Source organism: Chlamydotis macqueenii, chromosome 2 (assembly GCF_036417535.1).
Source record: "Chlamydotis macqueenii isolate bChlMac1 chromosome 2, bChlMac1.mat, whole genome shotgun sequence".
In the NCBI taxonomy this organism is placed as follows: Eukaryota; Metazoa; Chordata; class Aves; order Otidiformes; family Otididae; genus Chlamydotis; species Chlamydotis macqueenii.
Window position 1 is genome coordinate 163,692,119 of NC_141557.1, and position 12,463 is coordinate 163,704,581.

Genomic DNA, 12,463 nt, shown 5'->3' on the forward strand with positions numbered 1-12,463 from the left:
ATGGGATGGGATGGGGTGGGATGGGGATGGGGATGGGATGGGATGGGATGGGATGGGATGGGATGGGATGGGATGGGATGGCATGGCATCGCCTGCGCCCCGTCCCTGGCAGGCAGCACAAGCTGGAGGAGAGCCTGCTGTTCTCGGGGAAGTTCACGGACGCGCTGCAGGCCCTCATGGACTGGCTGTACCGCGCCGAGCCGCAGCTCAGCGAGGATGCGCCCGTTGGGGGGGACCGGGACCTGGTGGGTGACCTCATGGACAAGCACAAGGTGGGTGCCCCCGGCCGCGCGGCGAGGCCTCGGCCCGGGCGAGCCCCCCGCTCCGCGCCAGCGCTGCGCACCCTCCGTCCCCGGGCGGGACGGCAGCTGGGCGTGGGAGGGGGGCTTTCACCGGGGTGGCCCCTGCTTTACACACCCTGTGCTGCCGGTCTGTGGGGCAGCGACGTGCACCCCACCACTGCGAGCGGCCCGGGGCAGGCTGGGGACCACGCGCCAGGCGGGGGGCTGCTCCCCGCCCCCGTCGCTCAGCCCCTCCTGCGCCCTCCTGCCCAGGTCTTCCAGAAGGAGCTGGGCAAGCGAGCCAGCTGCGTCAGGATGCTGAGGCGCTCGGTGCGGGACCTGGCGCGCGGCGACGGCGGCGTGGACTCGCGGTGGCTGCAGCAGCGCGTGGAGGAGCTGAGCGCGCGCTGGGACCTGGTCTGCCAGCTCTCCGTCTCCAGGCAGGCGCGGCTGGAGGCTGCGCTCCGGCAGGTGGGAGCCGGCCCGGGGGGAAGGCGGGGGTCTGCAGCCGGTGCGTCCTCCGGGAAGGCTCCGCAGGCGCCGTGGGGTGCCCGGGCGGTGGGTGGCCACGCTGTGGGGTACCACGTGGGGTGGCTGTGCTGTGGGGTGCTCCATGGGGTGCCCGGGCGGTGGCTGGGTGGCCGCGCGCTGCAGGGCGCTGCGTGGGGCCCGCGTGGCCGTGTCGCAAGGTGCGGTGGCCGAGTGCCAGGCTGAGCGCTGCGCGAGCACCTGTGCGGGTGTGCCGGGACAGGGCCGGCGGCTGTGGGGCTGGGGGTCTGGCAGGGGGCCGGGGCGCGGGGACGCGGGGCGCGGGGCGGGTGCTGAGCGGGTCCCCGCTGTCGCTGGCAGGCAGAGGAGTTTCACAGCCTGGTGCGCTCCTTCCTGGGGCGCCTCGCCGAGTCGGAGAAAACCCTCAAGTACGGGCTGTTCCCCGAGGAGGAGCCGGCTGTGCAGGAGTGCCAGAGCCAGCTGCAGGTGGGTGCCGGCCCCCCGGCCCCCCCGGACCCCGAGCCCCGCTCCTTCCCGGCCCCAGGACGCCCCACGGCTGGTGTCTGCTGGCCCCTGCCAGGGCGTGGGGCGCGCCGCGCTGGGACACAGGACGCAGGGTCCCGTCCCACCGGGACGCGGTGTCTGGGGCCCCGAGCACCCCGAGGGGTGGGGGTTGGGGTCCCAAGCGCCCCGTGTTCGGTGGCCCTGGTCACCCCACCCCGCGTCTCGCCCCGGCGGCGGGGGGGGTGCAGGAGGGGCAGGGGGTGCAGCGGCCGCTCCACGCTCCCCGCGCTCCCCAGGAGCTGCTGCAGTCGCTGCAGTGCCAGCAGCTGGAGCTGGAGTGCATCGCCTCGCTGGGGGAAGAGATCCTGGCCACCTGCCACCCTGACGCCGTCGTCACCGTCAAGTCCTGGGTCACCGTCGTCAAGAGCCGCTTCCAGGAGGTGAGCTGGGCGCCGCTGCTCCATCCCTCCCCGTATCCCTCCCTCCCTGCATCCCTCCCGGCCACGGAGCGGATCTGCGCTGCGCCAAGGAGGAGCGGCACGTTGCGGGGAGCTGGGGGTGCTCGGCCCTGTCCCCAGCTCACGTGGACGGTCTCGGTGGTCTCGGCGGTCTCGGCCTCGCCAGTGACCGGGTGGCCCTGGCTCAGCTCCTGCGTGGGCCCAGCCCCCATGAGCCGCCGGGATGCAGCGCCCCGGTCATCCCCTCGCTCCCACCCCTGCTCCCCCATCCCGGGGCCACGCCGGGGGTCACCGGGGCCTCGCCGACCTGTTCAGTCCTGCCCCGTGGCAACGGGTGGGCCACAGACCTCCACGTCGCTGCCCCACAGCCGCTATGGCTGCTGACGGGGGTCCACGTGCCTGCCCCACGGTGGGGGTGGGCCGCGGATCCTTACCCCCACGGCGAGGGCCCTGCGGCACCCGGTGGGGGCTGCGGGCGCGGGTGTCGGCCCCTTGCAGCCCCCGGCGCAGCGCCCCTGGCCACGCCGCAGGTGCTGAGCTGGGCGCAGCAGCAGGGCGAGCGGCTGCAGGCGCAGGCGGCCGGTCTGGCGGCCGAGCGGGAGGAGGCAACGCGGCTCATCGACTGGATCGCGGCCGCCGAGGAGGCGCTGAGCCTGCGCGAGCAGGAGCCGCTGCCAGAGGAGGCCGAGCTGCTGGAGGAGCTCAACGCCCAGCATGCGGTACGGGCCCCTGCGCCCAGCTCCCCGCCGCGACCCCGGCCTCGGCCCCCTGTGCCGGCAGCGTGGCGCGACGCGCCCGGGGAGGCTGCCGGGGCGGCTGCGGGCGCTCAGCGCCGGCGCTCTGCCGCAGGTGTTCATGGAGGAGCTGAACCGCAAGCAGCCCGACGTGGAGAAGGTCACCAAGAGCGGCAAGCGGAAGCTGGCCACGGAGCTGGGCCCACCGGCCGCCCGCCGGCTGGCCACACGTAAGGGCCGCCCTTGCCCCCTGCGCCGCACCGCGCCCCGCCACCCCCGTCCGCGCCCTCACGCCTGTCTCTGCGGGCCGCAGGGCGCCGCAGCACGGGGAAGGCGCAGGGCACGGCAGCGGCGCCGCTTGGGGGGCCGGAGCCCCTGACGGCGCAGCTTCTGCAGCGCTGGCAGCAGCTCTGGCTGCTGGCCCTGGAGCGGCAGTACCGCCTGGAGACGGCCCTGCGGCGCCTGCGAGAGGTACGCAGCCCCGGCCCGCCATGGGACCCCGGCCCTGGGTGGGACACAGGTGGGGACGGGCACCAGGGAGCAGGCGGGGCCCGGGAACCCCGCAGGCACTGGCCCTGTGCCCGGGAGTCCCCCCGCATCCCTTTGCCCCGGCCGCCGAGGGCCTGGAGGCATCCCTCTTCTGGGATCCGGAGCCAGGGGTCCTGGGCGGGGACCCCTTTGCCAGGCGTCGCGGGGCCGGGGCTGGGCGTGAGCCGGCTGCACGGCGGCAGGGCTGAGCCCCACGGCGGGGCAAAGGGCAGTGACCCGCGCTGGCGGGACGGGGGCTCGGGGGCCGCCCCGCCGGCGTGTCGATGCCCGTCTGCCTCTCCCAGCTGGAGGAGTTCGCCCACTTCGACTTCGGGGTCTGGAGGAAGCGCTACGTGCAGTGGATCGGGCAGATGAAGTCCCGCGTCCTGGACGTTTTCCGCAGCATCGACAGGGACCAGGACGGGCGCATCAGCCAGCGGGAGTTCATCGAGAGCGTCCTCGCCTCCAGTGAGTGCCGGGGCCGCGCCGGGCGGCCGGGGGAGAGGGGGCGGAGGATTGGGGAGATTGGGGAGGACAGGGTCTGCGGCCGGGATCCCCCTGGGTGCGGGGCCGGGGTGACTGAGGGTCCCCTCCCTTCCCGCCAGAGTTCCCCACCAACGTCCTGGAGATGAACGCGGTGGCCAGCATCTTCGACATGAACGGCGACGGCTTCATCGACTACTACGAGTTTGTCAGCGCCCTGCACCCCAACCGCGACCCGCTGCGCCGGACCGCCGACGCCGACCAGATCCAGGACGAGGTGGGGCGAGGGGCGGCTGGGGCCGGGCGGGGCGGGGGGTCCCGCCGGGGGTCTGAGCCCGTGTGCCGTCCCCAGGTGAACCGGCAAGTGGCCCAGTGCAACTGTGCCAAGCGCTTCCAGGTGGAGCAGATCAGCGCCAACCGGTACCGGGTAAGGGCTGGCTGCTGCCGCGCATGGCGCGGGGCAGATGTGGGTGCTGGGACCTGCCCTGGCACCCCGTCCCCGGCTCCTGGCGCTGAGCTCCCTGCGCCCCGCAGTTCGGGGAGTCCCAGCAGCTGCGGATGGTGCGGATCCTGCGCAGCACCCTGATGGTGCGGGTCGGCGGGGGCTGGATCGCGCTGGACGAGTTTCTGGTGAAGAACGACCCCTGCAGAGGTGTGTGCGGGGGTCGTGCGTGCGGGGGTCCCGTGCCAGGCACGGGGCACGGGGCGCCTGCGGCTCTGCGGCCAAGGGGACCTGCAGCGGGCCGAGGCTGGGTGTGGTGGGCATCCCTGTGCCGCGCCCACGTGGGACGCAGCCCCCTGGGTCCCCGGGGTCTTGCACTGCCCAGCGCGGGGCCACGGGACCCCCGGCGCCGCCCCGCTCACCGCCCCCGTCGTCCGCAGTGAAGGGCAGGACCAACCTGAAGATCAACGAGAAGTACCTGTCCCCCGACGCCTTCGCGGCCGCCGCGGGCAAGTGCGCGGGCAACCAGTCAGCCCTGTCCTCCAAAGTGCTGTCCCCCAGCCGCTCCAACTCCAGCCTCAGCCTCTACAGCAGTGCCTCGGCCCCCAGCAGCCCCCTGGCCCGCAAGGTAAGGCCGGGGGACCCCCCAGGAGTCCCGACCCCCCCGCAGCGCGACGCAGCGGGTGCTGACGTCTCCCTGCCCAGTCGGTGCTGCGGCGGACGCGCTCTGGAGACCGGTGCCCCCGTGCACGGGGGTCCCTGCTGCCCGACGGAGCCGAGCTGCAGTTCATGGCAGCCGAGGAGAGCCCGGCTGTGGCACCCCCAGGTGAGGGGCCGGGGGGCCGGGGGGGCGGCGTGGGGCAGGGCGGTGGGGCTGCCCCCCGGCCTCGGGGTGCCGGTGCAGGGGCGCTGCCGCTGCAGCCCCTGTGCACCCTTGCAGAGCCGCCCGAGGGGTCCCCCCCGGAGCGCTGCAGCCCCTGCCGCTGAGCCCCCCGCCGCCCGCCCTGCACCCAGCACCCTCGGCCGGCCCCACTCAGGACTCCCTCCCCGGCGGCCGCGTGCCCCGAGGCCGGAGGATGGCAAAGCTGCGGCTGCGCGCCCCACGGCCCCCCGGCCCCACGCTGCGGCCCCCCCCGAGCAGGTGCCCGGCTGCGGGGTCGGAGCTGCCCGTCCGTCGCCGATCCCGCTGGGCTTGGCCCCGGCGCATCTGCAAGCGCTCCCCCCCACCCACCCCGCCCCCTGGCTCTGGCTGGCGCAGCCCCCTGCCCCGCTCCACTTGTGGGGGGCCGAGCCCCGGCGCCCGGAGCATCCCGGGCTCCCGCGCCCCCCAGGCAGCCGCCGGTGCCCCCGGCACTGGGCGCTGCTGGCGGGGGTCCCGCAGAGCCCCCTTTCTGGTGCTAACCCCCACCCCTCGGGCCTTCGGTGTGCGCGGGACCCCGGCTGCAGCCGCCCCCTGCCCCTGCTGGGGGTCCCTCACGCCCGCACCCCCTGCAGCGCCCGCGGGCGCGGGACCCCTGCCCTGCTGCCGCATGCCGACGTCGCCCCGCTAACCGGACAGCAGTAGAGCTGAATGTAACCCTGGCCGGCGCGGCCCGCCAGCCGCAATAAAGAGTAGGTTTCTTTTTCTACGAGCAGCCGGAGCGGCTGCGTGCTCTCCGTCCGTCTGTCTGCTCGCCCTGCCGCCGCGGCTGGCAGTGCCGGGGGCGATGAGGCATCGCCAAAGCCGGTGCACACGTGGCCTGGCAGGCCCAGGGCGTCGCACTGGGTGACAGCGAGCGCCGCACCATGTTGCCGGGAGGGCAACGCGTTGCGGGGATTCCCGCCGTGCCCCGGCGCCTCTGCCAGGGCCAGGAGCCCGCGCCCACGGTGGGCAGCGCTGGGAGACGCCGTGTCCCCGTCCCCGGGCACTGGCTGCCCTTGTGCCGCCCCGCAGTCGCGATGGCACCGGCAGTGTCCGCGCGGTCCCTGGCCACCGCGGGCAGCAGCTGCTGCGCTTCCCCTCTGGTTGTCCCTGTCTGTTGGCATGCTGGCCCTGCCGGTGTGGGTTCCAGTCCCGTTGCCGCACCGTTGTCCCCTAAATCTGTCTCCACGGTTGTTTTTTCCGGAGCAAACCCTTCTGCCTCAGGCAGCGGCCAAAGGGGGCCAGGTCTGGAAACGGGACGTGTCCCCTGCCCACGCGCCCAGCAGCCCTGCAAACGCCCCGCGGGCAGGTCGCTGCCCCTCCCCGCTGGCACTGCTGCAGCCCCTCCGCTCACCACGGAGCAGAGCGTCCACCAACACGTCCCGGAACGGTGTGCGCAGTGCTGCCAGCGCGGGCTGGGCCCGCCGACACGCGTTGCGTTGCACATTCCTTTGCCTCTGGAAACCCCATCCGCCGCTCCCATCTGGGGGAATGCGCCCGGCACCGCCGGCACCACCGGCCTGTGGCGGCTGCGTCCAGAGCCGTGGGCAAGCAGAGACAATGGGCACGGGACGGCCAGGGTGGGCACACAAACTGTGCGCAGCCACGCAAACGCTGGCCCTGTGGCTTCACCAGGGCCAGACCGGGGACCGGGGGGGTGACACGATGGACGGGGGGGGTGACACGATGGACAGAGACACGGCGCTGGTGCACGCGGGTGGGGGCATAGCATCTGAGCGGGGCCACGGTGGCCCAGGGAGCCCTGGTGCAGGGGGTGCAGGGGGTGCAGGGGGCCAGGGCCGCGAGCGCGGGGCTTTGCTGCACGAGGGTCCCGGGGCAGCGAGCGGGCAGGCGGCTGTGGGGGACCGCGGCTTGGCCCCGCGCCCCTGTGCCCGTGCCGCCCGGCACAGCCGCGTTGCGTGGGGCCGTGCCACCCGGCACAGCCGCGTTGCGTGGGGCCGTGCTCGGGCGGCAAGCGGCCCCCGTGCCCGCAGGGAGCAGGAGGCGGATGCCGCCCTGTTGCCCAATCGCCCTGGCGCTTGCCCCAGCTGTGGGAACCCCGGGCATGGGGCCTGCCCTGCCTGACAGGCCCACCCTGCGCGCCCCACACAGCCGCCCCAGCCCCGCGCCGGAGCTGCGTCCCACCCAGGGAGCCCGGCTGCGCCCCGCGGGGCGAATGGCCACGCCGTGGGCCGGGGGCTCATGGTGGGGGGTGCTCTCGGTCATGTCTCCCCACAGCTCCCGCGGGCATCTCCCGTGCTGACCTCAGCGCCCGGCCCCAGCCCCGGCCCGGTTTGTCCCAGCCGGCCACAGGCCCTGCTCCTGCACTGCCTCGCCCCTTCTTCCCCGCTGCGGGACCACTCCTGCCGCACTGCACAGCCGCGTCCCCGTGCCTGCGCCTCTGGGCTCCCCTTCCCCGCAGCACACGGCTCCGCGGCCCTGCCGGCTGCTGGGGTGTCACCGTGGAGCTGCCAGCTCCCTGCAGCCCGAACCGCGGCCGCCCACAGGCAGGGGAGTGGTGTCCAGGCCGGCCACGCCGGAGCCGAGATGCTTTGGCGAAGCCGCGTGCGGCTGGTGCGAAGGAACGCGTACCAGGGGAGCGCAGACGCACAGGGCGGCCAATTTCCATCACCAGGCCCCTTCCTCCGCCACCGGGCGCTCTGCCCACGAAAGCAAAAGCAAAATAGCGTTGGCAGGCGTCACAGAGCAGCACGGCACAGCCCAGCATGGCCCAGCGTGGCCTAGCACGGCCCAGTATAGCACAGCATGGCCCAGTATGGCCCAGCACGGCCCAGCACAGCCCAGTATGGGCCAGCACGGCCCAGCATGGCCCAGTATGGCCCAGCGTAGCCCAGCATGGCCCAGCATAGCACTCTGTGGCGGCAGCGAGCGATCATCCCTGTTCACCTCTGGACTGAGGCTCCCCAGCATCCCGGGAGCGACACCTCCATGGCAGCAGCTGGTGACGCTGGTGCAGGCGTCGGAAACGCTCACTGGTTTCTGGGCCACAGCCTCTCCACGAGCCCCAGTACCGGGGCGCTGGTACGGGGGGGCTGCCAGCCCTGCCGGGGGACGCGGCCCCTGCCCCTCGCGCCGGCCCTGCTGACGCTGCCCCCATTCGGCCGTCGCCCCACGGGTCTGGGGCACCACCCAGGCCGGCCCCACAGCTCTGGGGTGTCGCCCTCCCGAGGGCCCCGCTGCCCTCCCGGGACCACCGGCGCTGTGCCGCCCCAGCCGTGGGCACCGAGCGGGAGCCTGCCCGGACGTTCGGCCGCAGCGCAGGGAGCACACGGCCACGGCTGGGGTTTGCCCACCGGACCAGGCTGTGCGACGCCGCGGGCTCGCCCGGCTGGCCCGGTGCTTGGATACCGGCAGCTCTCCAGACAACACACTCCCACGCGCCGTCAACACCTTGCCCAAGCGCCGCGCATCCCTTCCGCAGCGCGTCACCCCGCGGGCATGGCACCGGGAGGGGGCTGCAGCGCGACCCTGTGCGCCCCGCGTCCCCAAGGGGTCCCTTCGCCGTATCCGGTGCCCGCTACCCTTTCGGGACCCACGGGGCGCCCGCGGCACCAGGGAGCAGAGACGGGGGTGCGCGGGGTGGAGCGGGGATCCGGGCATGGGGCTGGGCGCAGGGGCTGGGGTGAGGGCGTGGGGCTGGCGCCGGAGGCAGGGCAGGGGTGTTTGGGTGGCTTACGTGGGGTGAGGGTGTTTTGGGCAATTTGGGCTCCACCTGCACACCCAGGGACGTGGGCAAGGGTGGGGGAGGGGGTAGGGGAAGGGTCCCCCCCTCTCCAGCCCAGCTGTTGGTGCCAGGGTCAGGCCTGCAGCCAGGGGTCTGGGGTCCGTCCGGCTGCGCGGCTGATTCAGGGTGGGGGACAGATATGCAGCAGGCCAGGGTTTGGGGAGAGGACTGCGTGGGAGGGGAGCTGCCACTGGGACGGGGTGCGGGGGCGTTCCAGGGCCACTGGGTGGGGCGGTGGGGGGAAGGACGAGAGGCTGCTGGGTCCTGCGGCGGTCGCTCCTCCATTCTCTCCCCTCCTTTGGGGACACCACCTGCGAGGACGAGGCCACCTGCCCACGCTGTGCCCATTTTAGGACCCATGAACCCTTCGCCCCTGCTCACAGCCCTGCCTGGGTCCCGCACCCTCATGGAGGGCGGCGATGGGGCGCAGCAGCCAAGTGCGAAGGCTGTGGGGAAAGTGGGGGGACCGGCCCTCGGGGGAGCCGTGGGGAGGGCCCGCTGCGTGTTTCTGGCAGGGCTGGGCCGGTGTGTCATCCCAGGGGCGGGGAAGGGCCAGGTTTTAAATGGGCTCCTGTCCTGGGCAGGAAGCAGCGGCGAAGCAGCGGGACTGCGGGCACCTGCCGGGCGAGCCCGTCCTGCGACCACCACGGGCAGGTAGGGGACGCTGGGCGGAGCGGGGCCCGGCTGGGTGTCACCGGCTGCGCCGGGGGCCACGGCGGGACGAGGCGCTTGCGCAGGCCCCAGGTATGCGAGGAATGCGACGTCGCCCGCGCCCACCGGTCTGGCTGGGCTGCGGCCCAAGGAACAGGGTGGGACAGCGGGCATCGGGCAACCGCTGCACGGTGCTGCGGCACGTGGGGCACCGCCAGCCCTGGCGCAGCGGGAGGATGCTGGTCCCTGACCCCGGCACGCCCGGGGAACGGGACAGGAGGTGATGACCGCCCGGGCAGGACGGGTCCCAGGGAAAAGCCTGTGCTGCCTCGGGGCTCCGACGGGCATCGTGGGGCTCGGCATCCCCCAGGAGCACGGGGGCGATGACCACCCGGGCGGGACAGCTCCAGGGAAAAGCCCGAGCTGCCCCAGGGCTCCGATGGGCGCTGCAGGGCTCGGCGGGGTTCGGCTCCGAGGAAGGGCAGGCGGTGGGGCGTGGGACGTGGGGCCTGGCAGTACCGGCCCACAGCGCCCGGTGAGGGAGGCAGACGGTGCTGTGGGGTTGCCCCCCGTGGGCAGAGCGCAGCGCTGGCGGAGGAGCAGCCCCGCGCCCCGCACCCAGCAGGGCAGGCAGCCCGCAGGAGCTCGTTCGCCACCAGCCATCAGTGGGACCGGGCACGGCGTCCCCAGCTCCGCGGAAGGAGTGCTGGGCCACCCCCGCCTCGCTCAGAGCAGGGACCCCCAAAGCCCCCCAGCTGCCCCGCCTGCCCCCGTTGCCCTTCCACCACTGCCTCAGCCAACCTCTCTGCTGCCCTCCCCCCGAAACACACCCAGCTCCAGCCTGTCCCACCAGACACCACCCCACAGACCTCCCCCACCGGCCACGCCAGGCTCCCACCCACAGCCCCAGTCCCTCCCCAGCGCTCTGCTGCCCTTCCCCGGCACATCCCTCCTCCGCCACCCTGTCCCCGAAACCATCATCCCCCACTGCACCAGTAAAACCTGTCCCGCTCCCAATCCCTCCCCACAGCCCCCAGCAGCCTCTTGCTCCGCAGCTGGCGCTGGCCCGTTGGAGCACCCTGCGGGTGCGGAGGCGCAGGGTCGTCCCGTGGGACGCGGGGCTGGCGCAGCTGCGGCGCTTGCCACGCACTGCGTGTGCGAGGAAGAGCCTCGCGTGGGAATTCACGCAGGCAGTGGCACTGCGGGTGCCAAGGGGCTGCGTGTGTGTGCGAGTCGCGCTTGCGGGACCCGCGGCTCGCGCCAGCAGCGGCACATTCCCTGACACAGCCGGCGCGGAGCAGCGACTGCTGCTGCCAGGGAGAGCTGCCCGTGTCGGGAGCCACCGTGGCCCCGGGGAGCGCGGCGGGTGCCAAGGCCTGAGCCTCCGCCAGGAATCGCCCTGGCTTCGCAGCAGTTGCTTACTAAAAGTTTCCATGGGGCTGACGCCTTCTGACGAAAGGGAGACGCATCCCTCCTCCGCCCGCGCGCCCGCTGCCTCCCCCTCACCCCCGCAGGGTCCTGCCCCCGGCCCCCCGGCCCTGCCGGGATCCAGGGTCTCAAGCAGCCGCAGCGTTATGGGCAGCAGCGCCCAAATCCCCTCCGCGCCCCAGTGCTGGTGGCCGGCTGGGGTCCGGGGCTCTGCCTGGGAGTCTCTGGGTAGCGCAGCATGGCCCGCTCCTGTCCCCACAGTGCGACCAGGCTGAGCCCAGCTCCCCCCAAAGCCACCATGCCCTGCCAGGAGTGGGCTGGGGGCTGGGAGCTGCTTTCCCAGCCCTGCGAGGCGGCCCGGCCCCAGGACCCGGGAGGGCAGAGCCGGGGCGAGGTGCTGCCAGCCCCCGCCTGTTTCACACGCACGTGTGCCCGCCGTGAGCCTGGGGATGGAGGAGCCAGCCCTGCATGGCTGGGGACTCCGTGCTCCCAGCGCGGGGCAGAGTGACTCCCCTCCGTCTCCGGCAGCAGGACAGGCCCCTCACTGTCCCCCGCAGCCCCCAGTCCCCACGCCGCTCCCCTCCAGCCCTCGCCCAGCGCGCTCAGGGTGCGGGGCCCCACGGCCGTCCCGTCCCGCCCGCGTCCCCACCTCTTGGCGCCTGAGCCAGGTGCAGCCCTGGGCCTGCATGCACCAACAGCGCTGCCTGGGCAGATCCCGGCCCGCGCTCGTGCTGACATCACGGGGCCGGCGGAGCCAGCGCCCGCCGAGACCTTTCACCCAGGACAGGCAGCGAACCCCGGCGGGATCCGTGCCGCGGCGCAGGTGCGGGCAGTGAGGTACGGACAGTCACGCCATCCCCACCTTGCACGGCCGCCGCAAGAGGGTCAGCGTGCTGCCGGCTCTCCGGGGGCCTGCCGTGCCAGCGCCCTTCCCCCCCGCCTCCGCACACAGCGGTGTGTACAGCGGTGTGTACGGCGGTGCGTATGGTGGTGTGTACAGCGGTGCGTACGGCGGTGCGTACGGCGGTGTGTACAGTGGTGCGTACAGCGGTATGTACGGCGGTGCGTACGGCAGCGTAGCCCTGCTCTGGCTGCATCGCTGCAGCCAGGTCCAGAGAGGCTGGGGCTGCTTGGTCTGGAGAGGAGGAGGCTCCGGGAGACCTCAGAGCGGCTCCCGGTGCCCAGCGGGGCTGCGGGAAAGGTGGGGAGGGGCTCTCCAGCAGGGCCTGGTGGGACAGGACGAGGGGTGGTGGTTTTACCATAGAGGGAGGCAGATTCAGAAAAACATTTTTTACAACGAGGGCTGCAGAGCACTGTCCCAGGGTGCCCAGAGAGGTGGTGGGTGCCCCATCCCTGGAAACATCCCAGGCCAGCTTGGCCGGGGCTCTGAGCAACTTGATCTGGTTGGAGATGTCCCTGCTCCTGGCAGGGGGTTGAGGCTAGGTGGGCTGTACAGCTCCCTTCCAGCCCTGCAGCGGTGCCAGGCACTCTGCATGAAGGGCTGGCCTTCACAGGAGCCACCTCTGCCGCCCCGCCCAGGGGGTCAGCCCTTGCTCCCCTCAAACCTGCTTCAGCCCCCAGCCTCCTGCTGCGGGACCGGCTGCCGGCCCCGGGGCTGAGGGGTGCCAGGCGCCGCGGCCCCCCCGTGCAAGGCTGTGGGCAGCCGGGCACCACAGCCGCACCCGGAGGCCATGGCTGCCCGAGGCTCCCGGACCTCCACGCAGCCCGTACCCAGCCGCGAGCCCGGCACTCGGTGGCCTCATCCTCCCTCCGGCACTGCGCCTGGGCTGTGGCGTGGTTGATCCCAGCGAGCCCTTCA

At 73.6% G+C, this 12,463-nt stretch overlaps 1 protein-coding gene across 1 annotated transcript in view; it reads left to right on the forward strand.

The window, feature by feature from the left end:
- PLEC (plectin) overlaps positions 1 to 5,547 on the forward strand; it is a 63,492-nt gene extending 57,945 nt beyond the window's left edge. Inside the window, 14 exon segments of the mRNA XM_086741509.1 lie at positions 113 to 272; positions 555 to 752; positions 1,131 to 1,256; positions 1,571 to 1,714; positions 2,263 to 2,451; positions 2,582 to 2,696; positions 2,780 to 2,937; positions 3,300 to 3,462; positions 3,600 to 3,754; positions 3,830 to 3,904; positions 4,012 to 4,129; positions 4,360 to 4,547; positions 4,625 to 4,745; positions 5,414 to 5,547. Of these exon segments, the coding sequence (XP_086597635.1) occupies positions 113 to 272; positions 555 to 752; positions 1,131 to 1,256; positions 1,571 to 1,714; positions 2,263 to 2,451; positions 2,582 to 2,696; positions 2,780 to 2,937; positions 3,300 to 3,462; positions 3,600 to 3,754; positions 3,830 to 3,904; positions 4,012 to 4,129; positions 4,360 to 4,547; positions 4,625 to 4,745; positions 5,414 to 5,469 (1,966 nt within the window). The 3' untranslated portion in view covers positions 5,470 to 5,547.
- Positions 5,548 to 12,463: the final 6,916 nt, after the last annotated feature.